The following is a 15,541-nucleotide window of genomic DNA, read 5'->3' as shown; positions in this document are numbered from 1 at the left end:
ACTATAAGAATTACCTGTCCATAATTCGCTTTGAATGTCAAACCAAACACATTTCCTACATTATGAAAACTTACGCCTTTTTTTTCCACAACATGTTTCGAGGATTTAAATCATTTCAAATTTATGTAACCAGACGGGTTTGTTTTATTTCGCAGTTATATAACTTTTGCTACACCTGCTATCTATCTTTACATTTGAAAAGCGTTTCATTTCGTTTAATCAGGAGAACTGTGAATGATTTGTAATATTATTTTTCTCCACATCAGTTCGAGCAATCGATTGTTTTCTAGTTTAATGAGGATCATACATTGTAATAAAAGTTACAACTAAAGAGTTCGTTACTTCTTGATAGCTACTGCTGCATCTAGTCTGATTGCAAGACGAAATACAGTTCTTGACAGTTTGATAACTCGTCTTCGTGGGGGAAACTAGGATATGAGTAAATAGTGTAAGAATGGCGTGTGCAGTAACAAATTACTTCTGAAGCCGTTTAGTTTTTACAATTTGTTACTATGGCCGCACAATGAATTCTTGCTTAATTTATCGTTACCTACTAATCATGTCCGTAGAGTTCATTTGTCTTTGTACGCAAGCACCAAACCTTTAGCCCTGTTATTACACTGTAGCGGCAATAGAACAGAGGTCCATAAAGGAATATTGTAGAATCCTACAAATAATGGCCAATGCAGCAGGCAAAGGAATTAATACGCTTAACAAAGAAGTGCTTGCACGTTCGTTGTTATTCATCGGAATGATGCATTATTTTTGTTTACAAACAGAAGAAAAGACTGGAATTAGGAAGGCCCACAGTAAATAACGAAGCTTAAACAGAGACATAATTCTTTTCCACATCAGCGCAAAATTTGATTTTACTAAGACAATTAAAATTGTGGTATTAGAAGAAATAATCGAATTAATTTACACTGGAACAACGTAAAAAGCAATAAAAAGGAAAAAATTTCTAGCAATCATCTTAGAATGAGACGGAATAAATTTCTGCGGTCGGTATGAAGACATGTCGATGTCATGTCTTTTTCTTTTTTTTTACTTATATGTCGCACAATAACGTAAGCCGTACTTCAACTTGATCTACAGAATATTGTCATGTATATAGGTATTTTTAGTAAACTTGTGTGAGGTTTGTTCAAATGGATAAACCTAATATGTTGCCTTTACAGACATGCACGCCTATACTCTTTCAGCCCTTTCGGCCTACTTGTGAAATGTTGAAAGTAAAGGAGCAGATCCCTTGTAAACCTTTGTCAACTGTAGCTGAATTTCCGGAGGCGACAAAGCGTCGTCAATTTTCAAAAATCATGACATCTGTGGGCGCGTTCAAACGTATCGTTTTCTTGCAGAGAATACAAGTGAAAGATCTCGATATTGTAACTATATACTAAACGTATGTGAAATAGTTCACGCTGTAGACATAATGGAAGAAAGAGTGAGGCAAATTATACGTGAAGAATTAGTTATGAAAATTTTGATTGACATGGGTGCTGCATGCGTCGAACGTTAAAAGCTGACCAAACGCAAAGGTGTGAACGAGTAGCTCTGTAACACTGTACAGCTTCTAAAAACAATCAATAATTTTTTTTAGTCTAGACAAGGTGCGGATGTATCATGTAACCCGAGGAATGAACATTAAATCCATTTGCCAAAAAAGATGAATTCAACTTATGTACTGGAGGGGACAATGGTGTTCTCGGTTACTCTGTGAAGAGTAAGTAACTGGTAAATAATACTTAAGTCTTCTGGACAAACTGGAGGAAAGGGAAGTGTGGCAGGGAATTATATTAAAAAATAAAAATATCAGGAGAATACACCAGACAAAAAATCATCTTTTGTTATGGGAAAACCGTTGGATTAGAACGGTCAGTTACTGCTCCAGCCATCATATGTTGTATGATGTTATTTCCGTCTCCTCTCTCAAGTAAATAAATCTGTGCCCGAAAACCACTTTGTATCCAACAAACGCATTATGGCTACAATTGAGCTTCCAGTACCTTACAATATGAATGGAATCTGTTTAGTGAAAAAGAGCGCTGTGATCTTAATGGGAGTATATTTGGTATAAGCAAATCTTTCCGTTACACTCGTCGGTACTTTGGGTAACGAGAGAAGATAAATACACAGCTATGTAATGGAGCGCGTCATCGACGTTGTGTCATCACAAACAAATACTTTTCCGCATGCACTAGGCTTTCATTTTATGCCTCTGGCGTAGTGGCCCAGAATAAAATCAAAAATAGGCCCCAAACTACGTTTCTTATAAAGGTTTTCAAGAATTCCCACATATTCACAATTGTTTCCTCCCACATATTCGCAGTTGGTGCGGTATCTGCCATTACAAACTCGCTTGGTAGATGGATGAAAAGTATCTGGCTTTACAACAGATCATTACTCGAACAGCTTCCTCTCCGAAGTGAATATGATGTATTAAAAAAACACTTGAGGTACACAAACACACAGATGTGTTAATAATTCTATCCGGGACATTTCCTAGAAACTAACAGCTCTTAATTTACAGTTACGTCCGTAGTTTCCAGGAGGTGTCCTTTGGTTGCAGAATAAATTCCAGAGCTGGTAAAACTCCAAAAATTCCCGAACCGAAACCCCGCTGTCCCCTTCTCAGCGTAACATCTCGTACGTTTTCCGCCCTCCATCGTGTGTTGACGCTACATTCGTGTTTTTAATAAAAAGTCAAAGCAATAATTCAGCAGTGAACTACCGGCTGGAATGTTTGGTACTGATGAGACGGAGTGCGCATCCCTGCCTACTTCCAGTGTGTACAGCAGCGTTTCCCAGACTGGTGTTCCATAGGAAGTGAGCGAGTGCTCCGCCAAAACCTATTATTAACATGGTGTTTTTTTCCCAACATTTTGACGTTAGCGATCTTTAAAAATTTTATTATGATATCTGCGTTATTAGTTATGATTTGAAATTGAAGCAACCAGTGAATAAAACGAATTTATTATTTTTTTAAAGTTTAGTAGCCTTCAAAATAAACAAGTTGTTCCACCAGAGTACAGAGGAAAGGTTTCGGAACCGCTGGTGTAGAGAGCGAATGTGTAACGAGAATTCTGATCCACCTTTACCAAAAGCATACGCAAAAGAACGGAGGCTATCGTTGTAGTAATTGGTTGAAGGAGCTGTCCAAAGAACCATAAATATGAAAGAACCTATAAATGAATTAAGACGTTTTGCAAACCTCATAAACATACTGTGCGGGTCTGCCAGAAGAAAATAAAAAGATCAAGGTATATTTAATAGTGTATTTTCTATTTGAAGCACAATGATAACACTGTTTGAAGCTGAGTTTCCAGATTCTGTGCCAACTATGCAGTAAAACTGTTTTTATAAGATATGCCCTATATTTAATCGCCCTTCCATTATGAGTCATAAACAATAATTCAGTAGTATGCGAGGAGTGCACTTTACTCCAACTTGCCGTTAAATGGCTGGATATGACGCGGTTCTTCGGCCTCACAGCGGGGTAACGAAAGAAACAGCAGTCAAGGATTAGGTGTTCCGACTCCTGCCTACAACGCAGGACGATATATGATCGGCGTCTGTATGTCACCAATCCTTTCAACCGTTAGTACCAGTATACGAATCCTGATGATGCCGCAGTATCTTGACCTAGTAGATAGTGTCGGAAGTTCCATGCGGCTCTTCGCGGGTGATGCTGTAGTATACAGAGAAGGTGCAGCATTAGAAAATTGCAGCGAAATGCAGGAAAATCTGCATCGGATAGGCACTTGGTGCAGGGAGTGGCAACTGACCCTTAACATAGACAAATGTAATGTATTGCGAAAACATAGAAAGAACGATTCTTTATTGTATGACCATATGATAGCGGAACAAACACTGGTAGCAGTTACTTCTGTAAAATATCTGGGAGTATGCGTACGGAGCCCACATCTCGTAGTCGTGCGGTAGCGTTCTCGCATTATCACGCCCGGGTTCGATTCCCGGCGGGGTCAGGGATTTTCTCTGCCTCGTGATGGCTGGGTGTTGTATGCTGTCCTTAGGTTAGTTAGGTTTAAGTAGTTTTAAGTTCTAGGGGACTGATGACCATAGATGTTAAGTCCCATAGTGCTCAGAGCCATTTGAACCATTTTATGCGTGCGGAACGATTTGAAGTGGAATCATCATATAAAATTAATTGTTGATAAGGCGGGTGCCAGGTTGAGATTCATTGGGAGAGTCCTTAGAAAATGTAGTCCACCAACAAAGGAGGTGGCTTACAAAACACTCGTTCGACCTATACTTGAGTATTGCCCATCAGTGTGGGATCCGTACCAGGTCGGGTTGACAGAGGAGATAGAGAAGATCCAAAGAAAAGCGGCGCGTTTCGTCACAGGGTTATTTGGTAAGCGTGATAGCGTTACGGAGATGTTTAGCAAACTCGATTGGCAGACTCTGCAAGAGAGACGCTCTGCATCGCGGTGTAGCTTGCTGTCCAGGTTTCGAGAGGGTGCGTTTCTTGATGACGTATTGAATATATTGCTTCACACTACTTATACCTCCCGAGGAGATCACGAATGTAAAATCAGAGAGATTCGGCGCGCACGGAGGCTTTCCGGCAGTCGTTCTTCCCGCGAACCATACGCGACTGGAACAGGAAAGGGAGGTAATGACAGTGACACGTAAAGTGCCCTCGGCCACACACTGTTGGGTGGCTTGCGGAGTATAAATGTAGATGTAGATATTAACCCAAACAGCTCCGCATTTGGCCCCACGAGGCTGAGTGACCTTGTTACACATCTTCATGTTTCAGTAAAAAAAAAAACCTAAGGGCATTCCGAAAAGTGAACATAGACAATTCCGCATCGAAGACGCGACGTTAACCATGGGACTACGGGGGCGAATGATGAAAAAAACAAAAACAAAAAGCAGTGCAGTGATTTATACAGACACGCCTTTTCGTTGGGGTGGTGCGGGGAATAGTTAGGTTAGGAAGGAAAGGGCAGCGTGCTCGGCGGCGTAGTGATGCAGGCAAAGGGCCGCCAGCCAGAGACGGCCGTGCCTAAGTGTCTAGCTGCCGGGGGAGGCGCGCAGACACGAAAAACAGTTTAGCGCGCGCCGCGGCGCTCCCGGTTGATCCCACGGGATCATCCCGAGGCTCATCCGCGGCCGCTCCCGTAACAGCGCCGCAGGCACGGCAGGGCACGTCCCAGCTACTGCTGCGAGGGCGACGCGTAACACGCAGCGCGTGCCTCGCTGCTCGGAGACAAAGGCTCCTAAGCGGCGCCGCTGCTCTAACACCCTGCCAGCAAAACTGCGCAGCCACTGAATCACTCTACCAATCAGCTAACTGTGGGAACACCACGTTGAAGTACTGAAAGGTGGCTACACTGAGTGCAGTAGCAGTTCAGAGGTTGTCGTGGGCAGTACTTGTTGAGAGAATGTCGTGTGCAGTTGTTGTTCTATTGGGCGAGACAGTAGATGCTGTTCGCTTGGTGTAATGTATAGATGGAAGATGTTGCAATGATCACAATGTATTTTTCGTCGATGTATATGGAGGTAAAAAAAAAAAAAAATCACATTTCCTTAATGACAATGCCTCTTGGTCACAGGTTCAGTCAACAAAGCATCTGGGTCGTGTTCATGGATTAGACTCGTAATTCTGGTTTCTATGTGCAATTATAGTATTGCTTTGTTGTTTCGCAGCTTTTATACTTGCAGGGGACTTAAGTAATCAATTGTTTTAACGGAAATTTCATTTCATTCTTTATTGTTATTTTATGCAGTCAGGGCCAACCGGTTACTAGACTTCGTAACCGGATAGACAGCTACTAAAATTATTTTAATTTTATAATTAAGCCCCCATGCAGTACATATCGGCACGCATCCCCTGTCCGCCAGCGTGAGAGATCCGGGCACCTACAACACCGACTTACATACTCAGTTCTTGAATTTGTAGTGCTTAGACATAGCCATGCAACAGAATCCCAAGGGAGGAAGATTCCGGTCTAACTTCCTGTCGACAATGAGGTCATTAGAGACGGAGCAGAAGCTCAGATCAGAAAAGGATATCGGCCGGGCCTTTAAGCGATTTAGGACCACTTTTTTTTTCACTAGCTGCTTGTTTTTTATGACCCACCGTCTAATTTCTTGTGGTGGGTCGTATGTTGCCACTTAACCGTTTTTTTTATTAGCACCATGAGAATGGCCTAACTCTCTCTCACTGGCCAGATGATGATATGAACCGTTGCCCTCTCGAAAGACAGTCCAGTGTTCTAACCGCTGAGCCACCTAGCCAGGTCAACAGAATCTGAGTGCTACTATTTCCGCAATAATAATTACCTTCCGGGTGAAATTGTGAGAACTGGAATGCGCCTATTATCCAAATAACAATTATTTATAAATCTTCGTATATCCATAACTGAAAAGGACAACTTGGGACGTCAGCTAGTGTATTATATGGTAAAAAATGACGAAATTCCTCCAGCTGTATTAAGGTGTTGGTTTTATTGGCAACTAGTTTCGATGTTGTTACATCATCATCTTCAGGCCCATACTTGTTGACAGCAACCGTACGTGTCTAACACTAGTAGTCAGTGGTGAGATAGGCGTGTTCCATGCGGAAGGCTGATATCAGTTACTACCTGCCTTCCTCATGGAACACGCCTATCTCACCACTGACTACTAGTGTTAGACACGTACGGTTGCTGTCAACAAGTATGGGCCTGAAGATGATGTAACAACATCGAAACTAGTTGCCAATAAAACCAACACCTTCATACAGCTGGAGCAATTTAGTCATTTTTAACATACATTATTTATAAATGTCGATACATATTTCACCAACTTTGGGCCATCGGGAGTGGGTACTTTTATTTAGTGCTCTAAAATGCAAACTTGGTAACCCACGACTGTAATATTAATGGGTCACAGTTGGAATCTTTGAACGCATGCAAGTATTGGGTGTAACTGTTAGTAGGGACATTAAGTGGGGCGACCACGTAAGCTCATTCGTGGGCAAAGCAGGTAGTATAGACTTAGGTTTATTTGTACAGTAGTGAGAAAATGCAACCAGTCTACAAAGCACGTTGCTAATAAATCACTGCGCGACCCATGCTAGAATATTGTTCAAGTGTGTGGGACCTGTACCAAAGAGGACTATCAGGGTATATCGAAAGTATACAGAGAATGGCAGCACATATCGTTACACATCTGCTTGACCCGCGGCAGCGTGTCACTGTGATGCTGAAAGAACTGAGCTGGCACACTCTTTAAGATAGCTATAAACTACCCCGAGAAAGTCTACCGTGAAGATTTCAAGAACCAGCTTGAAATTGTTACAGTAATATATTGCAACTCCCTACATATTGCTCCCCGAGGGATGGCGAGGATAAGATTAAATTAATCACACCACGCACGGAGACGTTTAAACAATCATTTTTCCCGCGCTTCTCACGTGAATTGAACGCGAAAAAGCCGTAAGAACAAGCACAGTTGAACGCACCCTCTTCCACGCACGTCTCAGTGTTCCGTAGAGTATAGGTGTAGATTATTTAAGTGCCAATTATTCCAACAAAATTAGTCCTTAAAACGGAACAAGCAACTCGCCGAAGTGGCGTCCAATCGAAAGACTTCCACCAGGCCATAGCGCCACATGAAATAATAATAATTAGTTAAAACGTTACAGAATTGAATGAAGTACCCACTGATGATGGCATAGAGGTACTAAAACATATGTGAGTAGTTATGAAAGTTTTACGCATAAAAGGCGAACCTGACATCTCATAATTTAGCCTGAAAATACGCCTGTCGCTACGGCTTCAAAACCGTGATGATTATTCTGGAGAATAGCGTGCGTCACTGGGGATATCCGAAAATAACTACTGAACGGTTGAAATTATAAAGACAGAGCCAATATTAATTTTTTCGCGTATTTCTTTTACATGCGATAGATAAAAATTATTATCAACGTTTTAGCGCAGTATTATTACCCACTGGGGACCGAGTGCCGCAGTACGTACACGCATTACCGTCTGAAAGGCCGTTCTTCCAGGTTTTCAAACGCATTGCACATGCATCCAGTTTCTATCGTACCACCCGTTGCCTTGTATCTGAGTCATTCCTGTTTCATTCGCAGCAAAACTGTTTCATTTGCAGTAAAACAGATGACTTTCGCTGTTAGCTACAGGTTAATACACCGAGGATTATAGCACGTGAACATGATAGAACACTATGGAGAATTAGTGTACATTTGATATGTGAAGTAGGTCTTTATGGCTAATACTAAATTGTATATAATATGCAACGGCAACTCCTAACACGGCTTCAATTCCCAATGTTGCGAAATGTTCTGTAAAAATTTTCACAAAATCTGTTTGAATAATCAGGCAATGACAAAAAGTTGTAGCTCACGGAACGTATGAAGTACATGATGCATTAAAATATGGTCATGACTGGCCTACACGTTTTTACTCAATCTAACGTAAATTACGAGATCAGACTTTCGCAGACGATAATTTGCGCCAGATCTATAAGCACACAAGTTGCGTGTTGCTACAGTCGTTCTTATTTCCTAGAGACAGGCTTTCAGCTAATTATTCCATAGTGTGGGGTGAACTGACTAGCGTCCACAAGGATACTGTTTTTAAACAAAGACAATCATAAATAAATAAGCACTAAAATGTGGATGTGCTACAATTTAATTCCGTGCGCCCAAAATCTTTTCTCTTTAGTCCGAAGGATTTTGTCGCAACGATATATTTTAACTAGTGTTACATTAAAAACAAACAAAATTCGCAGTTACCCTTGACTTATCCATTTCTACCAAGTGTACCTAGCAAACTGCTATTCTAGTACAGATGAATTTAAGAACCACCATCACATAATAAGTTAACGCGACTCATCTGGGACGGTTAGAAGAAACATTTTTGAGAAGTGACAACTAGTTAAATGGTCTCAAGATGATGTAGCCCGGCATTGCCATGAGAGACTACGCACTTAGTAACATGATTTTCTAATGCTTAGTTTTATTACATTTAAGTGTCCAAGTACTTGGAATGGCACAGAAGGGCGAACAAAATTTCTTTTTGTAAATAAATTAGCACCGACGGAACAAAACTCATTTTGTTTGCATTTCACCCCAAAAATTTTTTAATTCCCCTACCACGAAGCAACAGAAGAACTGACGAAAACGAGCTGTTGAAATCTATCATAACAATAACATGACTGCGCGTTTTCAGAATCACATATGACTTTTTTTTATCTTTGAAGAGATGTAAGAACACTGTTAGTTCACCGGGTAATTGTGCGCAGAGAGGGTGAATCGGTCATAGAAAAGGATTTTATATTAACAAGAATTAAGATTCAGCCTGTTTCTCATCAGCATTATCTGTGCAAAACCAAGGATTACCACCAAGTAGCATGGAAATTAATTTTATAATATGAAACACGAAAAAACTTACTATAACATCATTTTTAGTGAAAGATACGTATCTTCATCGCATCATCCGCTACTATACAGAGATACAAGATGTTGCCAGTTAAAGGAAGTACAACAGTCTCGCTAAATTATTAAACACATTTTGAAAAATTTGCGCCTGAATACGTCAACCTCCCAATTACGAGATTTTTCCTGAATGTAGCCTATACAAAAAGGAAATGAATAAAAAACGCTACTTCAAAGACTCGTCAGATTATTTCTAATTAGTACCTTTACCACGTTAAGAATATGCCTCAATGTGTACCGAACCCTAAGTAACTTACCGTTCGTTAGAAAGTGTAAAATGATCCCCACAAACAACATACTCGAGAGAAAAGATTATGTTGTCAGATATTTGTACCTTCGAAGTGTTTCCACTCATTTCCAAGACTACTGATACTTGCAAGGCATCGTTTACGGCTCTTAAAATTTCAACCAGTAGGCTCTTTGCACACGCTCTCTGGTGGGTCGCGTAGTGTTTCAGAGGCGGAGACATCAGAAGAATTACAATGTTTTACTAGCTGACATACAGTTACACTTCACACCCGAACCGTCTTTAACGTATAAGATATACTGCTCTTCAGACGCCATCACGAAAACTAACAACTATTTTGCGTAGCACCGGGATGTCAATTTGTGGAGTTCGGAAGAGTTGCCGCAATATTTTTTTAGCCTCACCCTACCTGCAAATCATAGCTGTCGGATGACGGAAAAATCTCACATGAAAAAGAGCTTTATTAACTACACCACACAAAATTCTTAAAACTATCGTAGTATTACATTAGAACTGCACAGTACATGCGCAAAATAAAGACCTCACCGTGTTTTCTGAATTGTCACGAGGAGATACCCCTGCGCAATTGACGCCGTTCTAGTAACGAAAATGTCAATTTGGTATTCATCCTTACGGAACCTACCATTTTCCCTATAATTATTAGAAGTTCGACGATATTCGTGTGTTTCACTTCGGGCTCTATATGAGTAGCTCGGTATGGGGTAACGATATGATAAGGAAGTTGCCTTATGAAGGGAGTACTACCTAGGACGATGCAGGAAAATTCACAACGAACTTACAGTAGACAGATCCGCTTAAGCGCTGTTACATTTTCTCGATGATGAGTTTCTGTCATTCGCTCCTTTTCTGCCACGACATTCGCCCGAATATTGCTTTCGATGCTAGATGCTGATAACACAAACTCTACTGTATTCCTTAACTCATAAGTTAGATATTGCGCGAAACTATTAATGTAACCTGCATGTAGCGTTCTATTATTCGTCGAATTGACAAATCTATATGGTTTCCACATATTTTGTAAAGTATTGTTCCATAATTTACAGACGAAGCCTTAACACATATTTCGGATAGCAATATAGCATTCTTCACAACGAGATTGCTTATTGAGAAGGAAGGAAGTGAAGTTGAAATGCTAGACACAAAACCATAAAGGCTACGTGAGAGGTGGTGGAGATGTCACATACCAGTAGGGTAGAAAAAAGCGCTTACTTGCGATGTCATAGGTGTACTGGCAAAAAAATGTGCGTAGATACACGACGCAGCGTTTATACGAAAGGGACTACATTGCAGAGAAGATCAAGTGCTGAAGATAAGGCGCAGTAAAACGTGTGAATAAAATTACTTTGGGTGAAATCATTTAAAACATAAATGAAGTGAGGAATACTACAAATTACTGAAGTGGACAATGAGAAGAATACGTACGATCACATTAGCTGGAGATGCCTGGTTTGCAGACTAATCCAGTAAAGTCACTTCGTATTGTTACCCTGAATGGTCTATTGCCCAGCACCTAAATGAAATTGACTGTGAGGAAATTACTGAATGGAAACAGGCAGCGCACAATAGCACATATTAAAGCTGTTTCCGCACTGAACATACAAAACAAACCTAACCCTCGATGTTGACTTTACGACCATAAGATAATGACTCACTCGTTCCTCAATTACAGCAAAGACTTATCAACCGTATATCTGGAATAAGAAATTCACGATAAGAAATTAGTTCTCTTGAAATTATAATGCCACAGGAAGAATGATTCTTTAATTAAATTAGACGACCGTGAAGGAAATTCTCTTGTTAAAATTTGAGATGGCTAGGAAAAGTGTTGTAAGAACATTAGCTTCTGAAAAAATTGACAGACTTTTAAGTTTAGTAACGCGTGCCAAAGTTTATAGCTTTGTTCACAAACTGTACCTAGCAGACCTGCTTAAACCTTTAATTACTTGGCAATAATATTACGCCTAAGCAAGTAAACCTAGCGTAAACGTGCGACAAGTGTCAAACAAATAGCCTCGTAAGTAATCTTTCGTGGACTCCAATAGAATTATATTTCGATCCACAAGGAATAACCTATTAGCTCATCGATCTAACGCATACATCTTCCCCGTATAGTTAGGCGTAAACTGCAAAGAAATAACGCGTACACGAAGGGGGAAAAAGTCATCTCACTTCCCTTTAGAGGCTAATCAAGGTGCAAACATGTCTCACCTTAACTATCCACGGAGAAAGCCACTTCACCACTTTGTCATTTAAACTGTCAGTGGTTGTAGCTGCTAGTTACTGATATTTATATCACTCGCCTCGCTTATAAAGTTATTCTTCCTTAAATCTAATTAAAAATAAATGTACGGCCCCAGTATTAAGCGCTCATGTAAGCTCTCATTTAGTATTACGCTATAAAAAAAATAATAAAAAAGGCAAACTTGACGAGTGTTGGAAACATTATTGACAGGAATGTATCGCGGCACCAACAAAAGGAAGCGAAAGAAACTGAAAACTGCTCGTCTACTAACGAATTTACAACATCCCCGGAACTAAAGCCCAGAAAAAATTATGTTTATTTTAACTCTCCAACAGTAAAAATAAACATAGATCGACGTGTTCACAACAACGGCGGCATATTCCGAAATTCATTAACGGCCACCGTAACGAAACACAAAGGAGAGTGCTTCACAATAAGAAACGTGCGAAACCACGAGAAAGATGCTCTGGACGAATAATTAAGGCACAATCTGTACATCGACGGTAATTTATTCGACGCCTTATCGAACAGAAAACACAAATCATATCGTCGTTACGAAATGAACAGTAATATTGCTTAACATAAACCTGTCGTAGCGAACTTCTAAAATTTGAGAAAATAATCCTACGTCTGAAATAAGCCATCAATTACAAAATTTATTTTGCAGACGAGCTGCAGTCTAGACGCCGCTAAAAGTTCCCACCTGCATCTGCTACCTATTGCTTATATGAACAAGTAAGTTTGTATGTAAGCGTAATGTACTTCCTCAGAGATATCTAGCAGTGGTAGTGGTGCCTGTATATTCCACAAGAAACCTACGTCTGTTTTGTACCGCTAGTCATGCCAGTGCTACCGGTATAATCACGGTAAATTTAGAAGAATATAGAAACGTATTTGAACTTGCCCTCTGACAGACTCTCCATGGATGTCAGGAAGTGTAGGCTATCGACAAGTACTTCCTAGTGATCAACAACAATGGAAAAATAGGTAAGGCTAGTAAATATTGAGCGCCTCCGTTGAAGGATGCAATGCGAATGAAACTATATCTGGGACATGTACAACGAAAGGGCACTGACTTCAGAAAATCAACATGAAATGAAGAAACAGCAAACATAATTCAGCTTAACGTTCTTCCTGATTGTATATCACGAAATAATGGAGAAAACGATATCCAAACGTTTCTACCACTAATGAAAGTCGGCATCCTCAGGGTCACAATAAGACGCAGTCTACACACGAAAGGGTTTTTGTGGAAAAACGAAAGCCTACCGACATTTAACGGGACCACTGATATTTTCGATACAGCGCACGTATCCAAATAGTTAAATACCACGAATTATATTCAATACTCTCTGACAATGAGTGCTTTATAAACCAGTTCCCTGCTAAATAAGGAGGACTTAGAAATTGTCAAAGATATAGTTACTGACTATAAAACGGATTTCCAAAATTTCAATGTTAATACGTGAACAGATCCCCTGATAATGCATCAACTGAGGAAGTTCCTGGACATCCATTGCCAGGTTTCAATCAGCGAAAAGGCAAATCGCAGTAAAGAAGCAGAGGTAGAAAAAATTATCACAGAAATAATCGTACAGGCGTATGAAAGACATTATCCTGTTGAGCCAACATGTCAGAGCTGTTTACACTTAACATGTATCTTTGTTTACTTTCACCACTCTCGTACGGAAGATCGAACATTGCATAATAAGGGCAACCGCATCGCATAGAGAATCTCGATAATTTTTGGCGTTAGGCACTACTCAAAGACTGGATGCTCAATCATGACAAAGTCATGTGAAGCGGTCGCACAAAATCACAAACCTCTCATCAAGATTAGACACTTCAGGTGAACGTCGATGTACACCTAAGAATGCGTGTCTTACGCAAATATCAATAGTGTCAAAGACAGTTGACAAAGCACTTTGCTTCCTTCCTGACAAATTTATGGAATGAGGGTGTGCGAGGTAAATAAACAAATAAGGACAAACTACAACTACACACGACACAAAAGACTTTTGAATCACGGGGTAACATATTACGTGCACAAAATTAAAGGGCAGAAGGAACAGTCTACAGATAGACTGAATGCCATTCAGAAAGCAGACGCTCAACAGCCAATCGCAAAACGAAGCAGTCGATCTCTGGAGATGCCCAGCTATGGTGAACAGAATACCGACGGAAAATCGACATATGCCACTGACGTAAGCACCATCTTCATGTAGCGTTGAACACAGGATCCACATAGCAATATTTTTCTGACTTTGATTATGTAGCGTCTCCCGTCATACTTGTTTACAAAACAGTTCAGGGATGTACAGCCGGTTCTCGGTGTTACTTGCCGGAATATTGTGACCTCTGCAACACTCCCCTGGATTGATCTGTCAACACACTGCGAGAAGGTAAGGAAAACCACATCACGTACTTCTAAGGGAAGATTATGTTGACAAGCTTGCCTGCCGAAATATTGTACCCGTTGGAGACCTATAACCAGGTGTACACCCATTTGTTTTTTTCCCCATTTTTGTGGTCCTGAGGTGTTCCTCCACACCCCTGTCCTGCCATTTCGTCACGAAGCGCCTGCCGGGGCACAGATACTGGAGAGAAAGTGGCGGTACTCACTCTGCGGCTGCTCAGCCATGTCGAGCTGCTCCGCCTTCACCGGCGAGATCTTGAGCGCGCGCGGGGGCGCCAGGTTTACGACGACGGCGGGGCTGGGACTGCAAGCTCCGCCGCACGCGCGCCCCCAGCACCAGCCGCCGCAGTTGGCCGACGCCGCGGCCGCCGTCACGCGCTCCACCGCTGCCACAGCCGGGGTCTGCCGCCCAGGAGTCGAAACGAAGCGCCCTTCCGCGAGCTCGCTCGGGCACGTCCGTCTGCCACAACGCACCGGGCCACACTGGCGGCGAGCGCCGCGCTCGGGCGCCGCCGCTCCCCCACCACCGACGGCGCGCGCCCGCGCATGCGCAGAGCAGCGCGGCGCCGCCCACCGCGCTCCGTCGTTGGGTCCCCGTGCGCCGGACGCTCCGCCCCCACAGAGCGGCCGCTGCGGCACCGCCGCGAAAATGGCTGCTCAGTAGGTGACGGGAGCATCGATCTACGCACCGTGACGCCGCCTCGAGCCGGTCTCAATCCCGTTTCGGGTCCTTACAAATTAAATACATTTTCGTGGTTTGCACAAATGCTTGTACTTTTAATTTTGCAGAATTCCCGGACGAAGTGAGTCGAGTGCACAACAGCGCTTCCCTCCGTTCCTTCTATCAGGGCGGCTTGCCCATAGCTTGTGCGCGGCAGTTTGTTACCGCTATTGTATTGCCCGCTATTCGTGTTTAAGGACTGGTACCTCGGGAGCTAATTTTATTTTTAGGACAGAGGTGTTCTGTTTCTGGGTGGCTCTACTGTCTATTTAGTAGAGCCACTACCGAACAATACAATGCATCTGCAGCTGCTCTGAGAGTGTTTGATGTCCTCAGTTTTTCCTGAGGAAAAGTCGTGTCTTAGGAATGAAAAAAATAAAATAAAATAAAATAAGATGCCAGGCACAACGTTTTTATTT

The 15,541-nt window shown here is 41.7% G+C and overlaps 1 protein-coding gene across 8 annotated transcripts in view; it reads right to left on the bottom strand.

Annotated features, from left to right (window-relative positions):
- LOC126272723 (insulin gene enhancer protein isl-1) overlaps positions 1–14,880 on the bottom strand; it is a 401,780-nt gene extending 386,900 nt beyond the window's left edge. For 4 of the 8 annotated variants that reach the window (XR_007549253.1, XM_049975777.1, XM_049975778.1 and 1 more), the window contains exon 1: positions 14,608–14,880. Coding sequence is in view for 6 of the 8 variants with exons in the window: in XM_049975777.1 (XP_049831734.1) it covers positions 14,608–14,626 (19 nt within the window). In the remaining 2 variants the exon portion in view is untranslated. The remainder of the gene's footprint in view (positions 1–14,607) is intronic. The other 4 variants (XR_007549254.1, XM_049975773.1, XM_049975774.1 and 1 more) reach the window with 2 other exon arrangements.
- Between the last annotated feature and the right edge of the window lie 661 nt (positions 14,881–15,541).

This window comes from Schistocerca gregaria, chromosome 5, assembly GCF_023897955.1.
Source record: "Schistocerca gregaria isolate iqSchGreg1 chromosome 5, iqSchGreg1.2, whole genome shotgun sequence".
Taxonomy (NCBI): Eukaryota; Metazoa; Arthropoda; class Insecta; order Orthoptera; family Acrididae; genus Schistocerca; species Schistocerca gregaria.
This window is presented reverse-complemented; position numbering and strand designations above follow the sequence as displayed.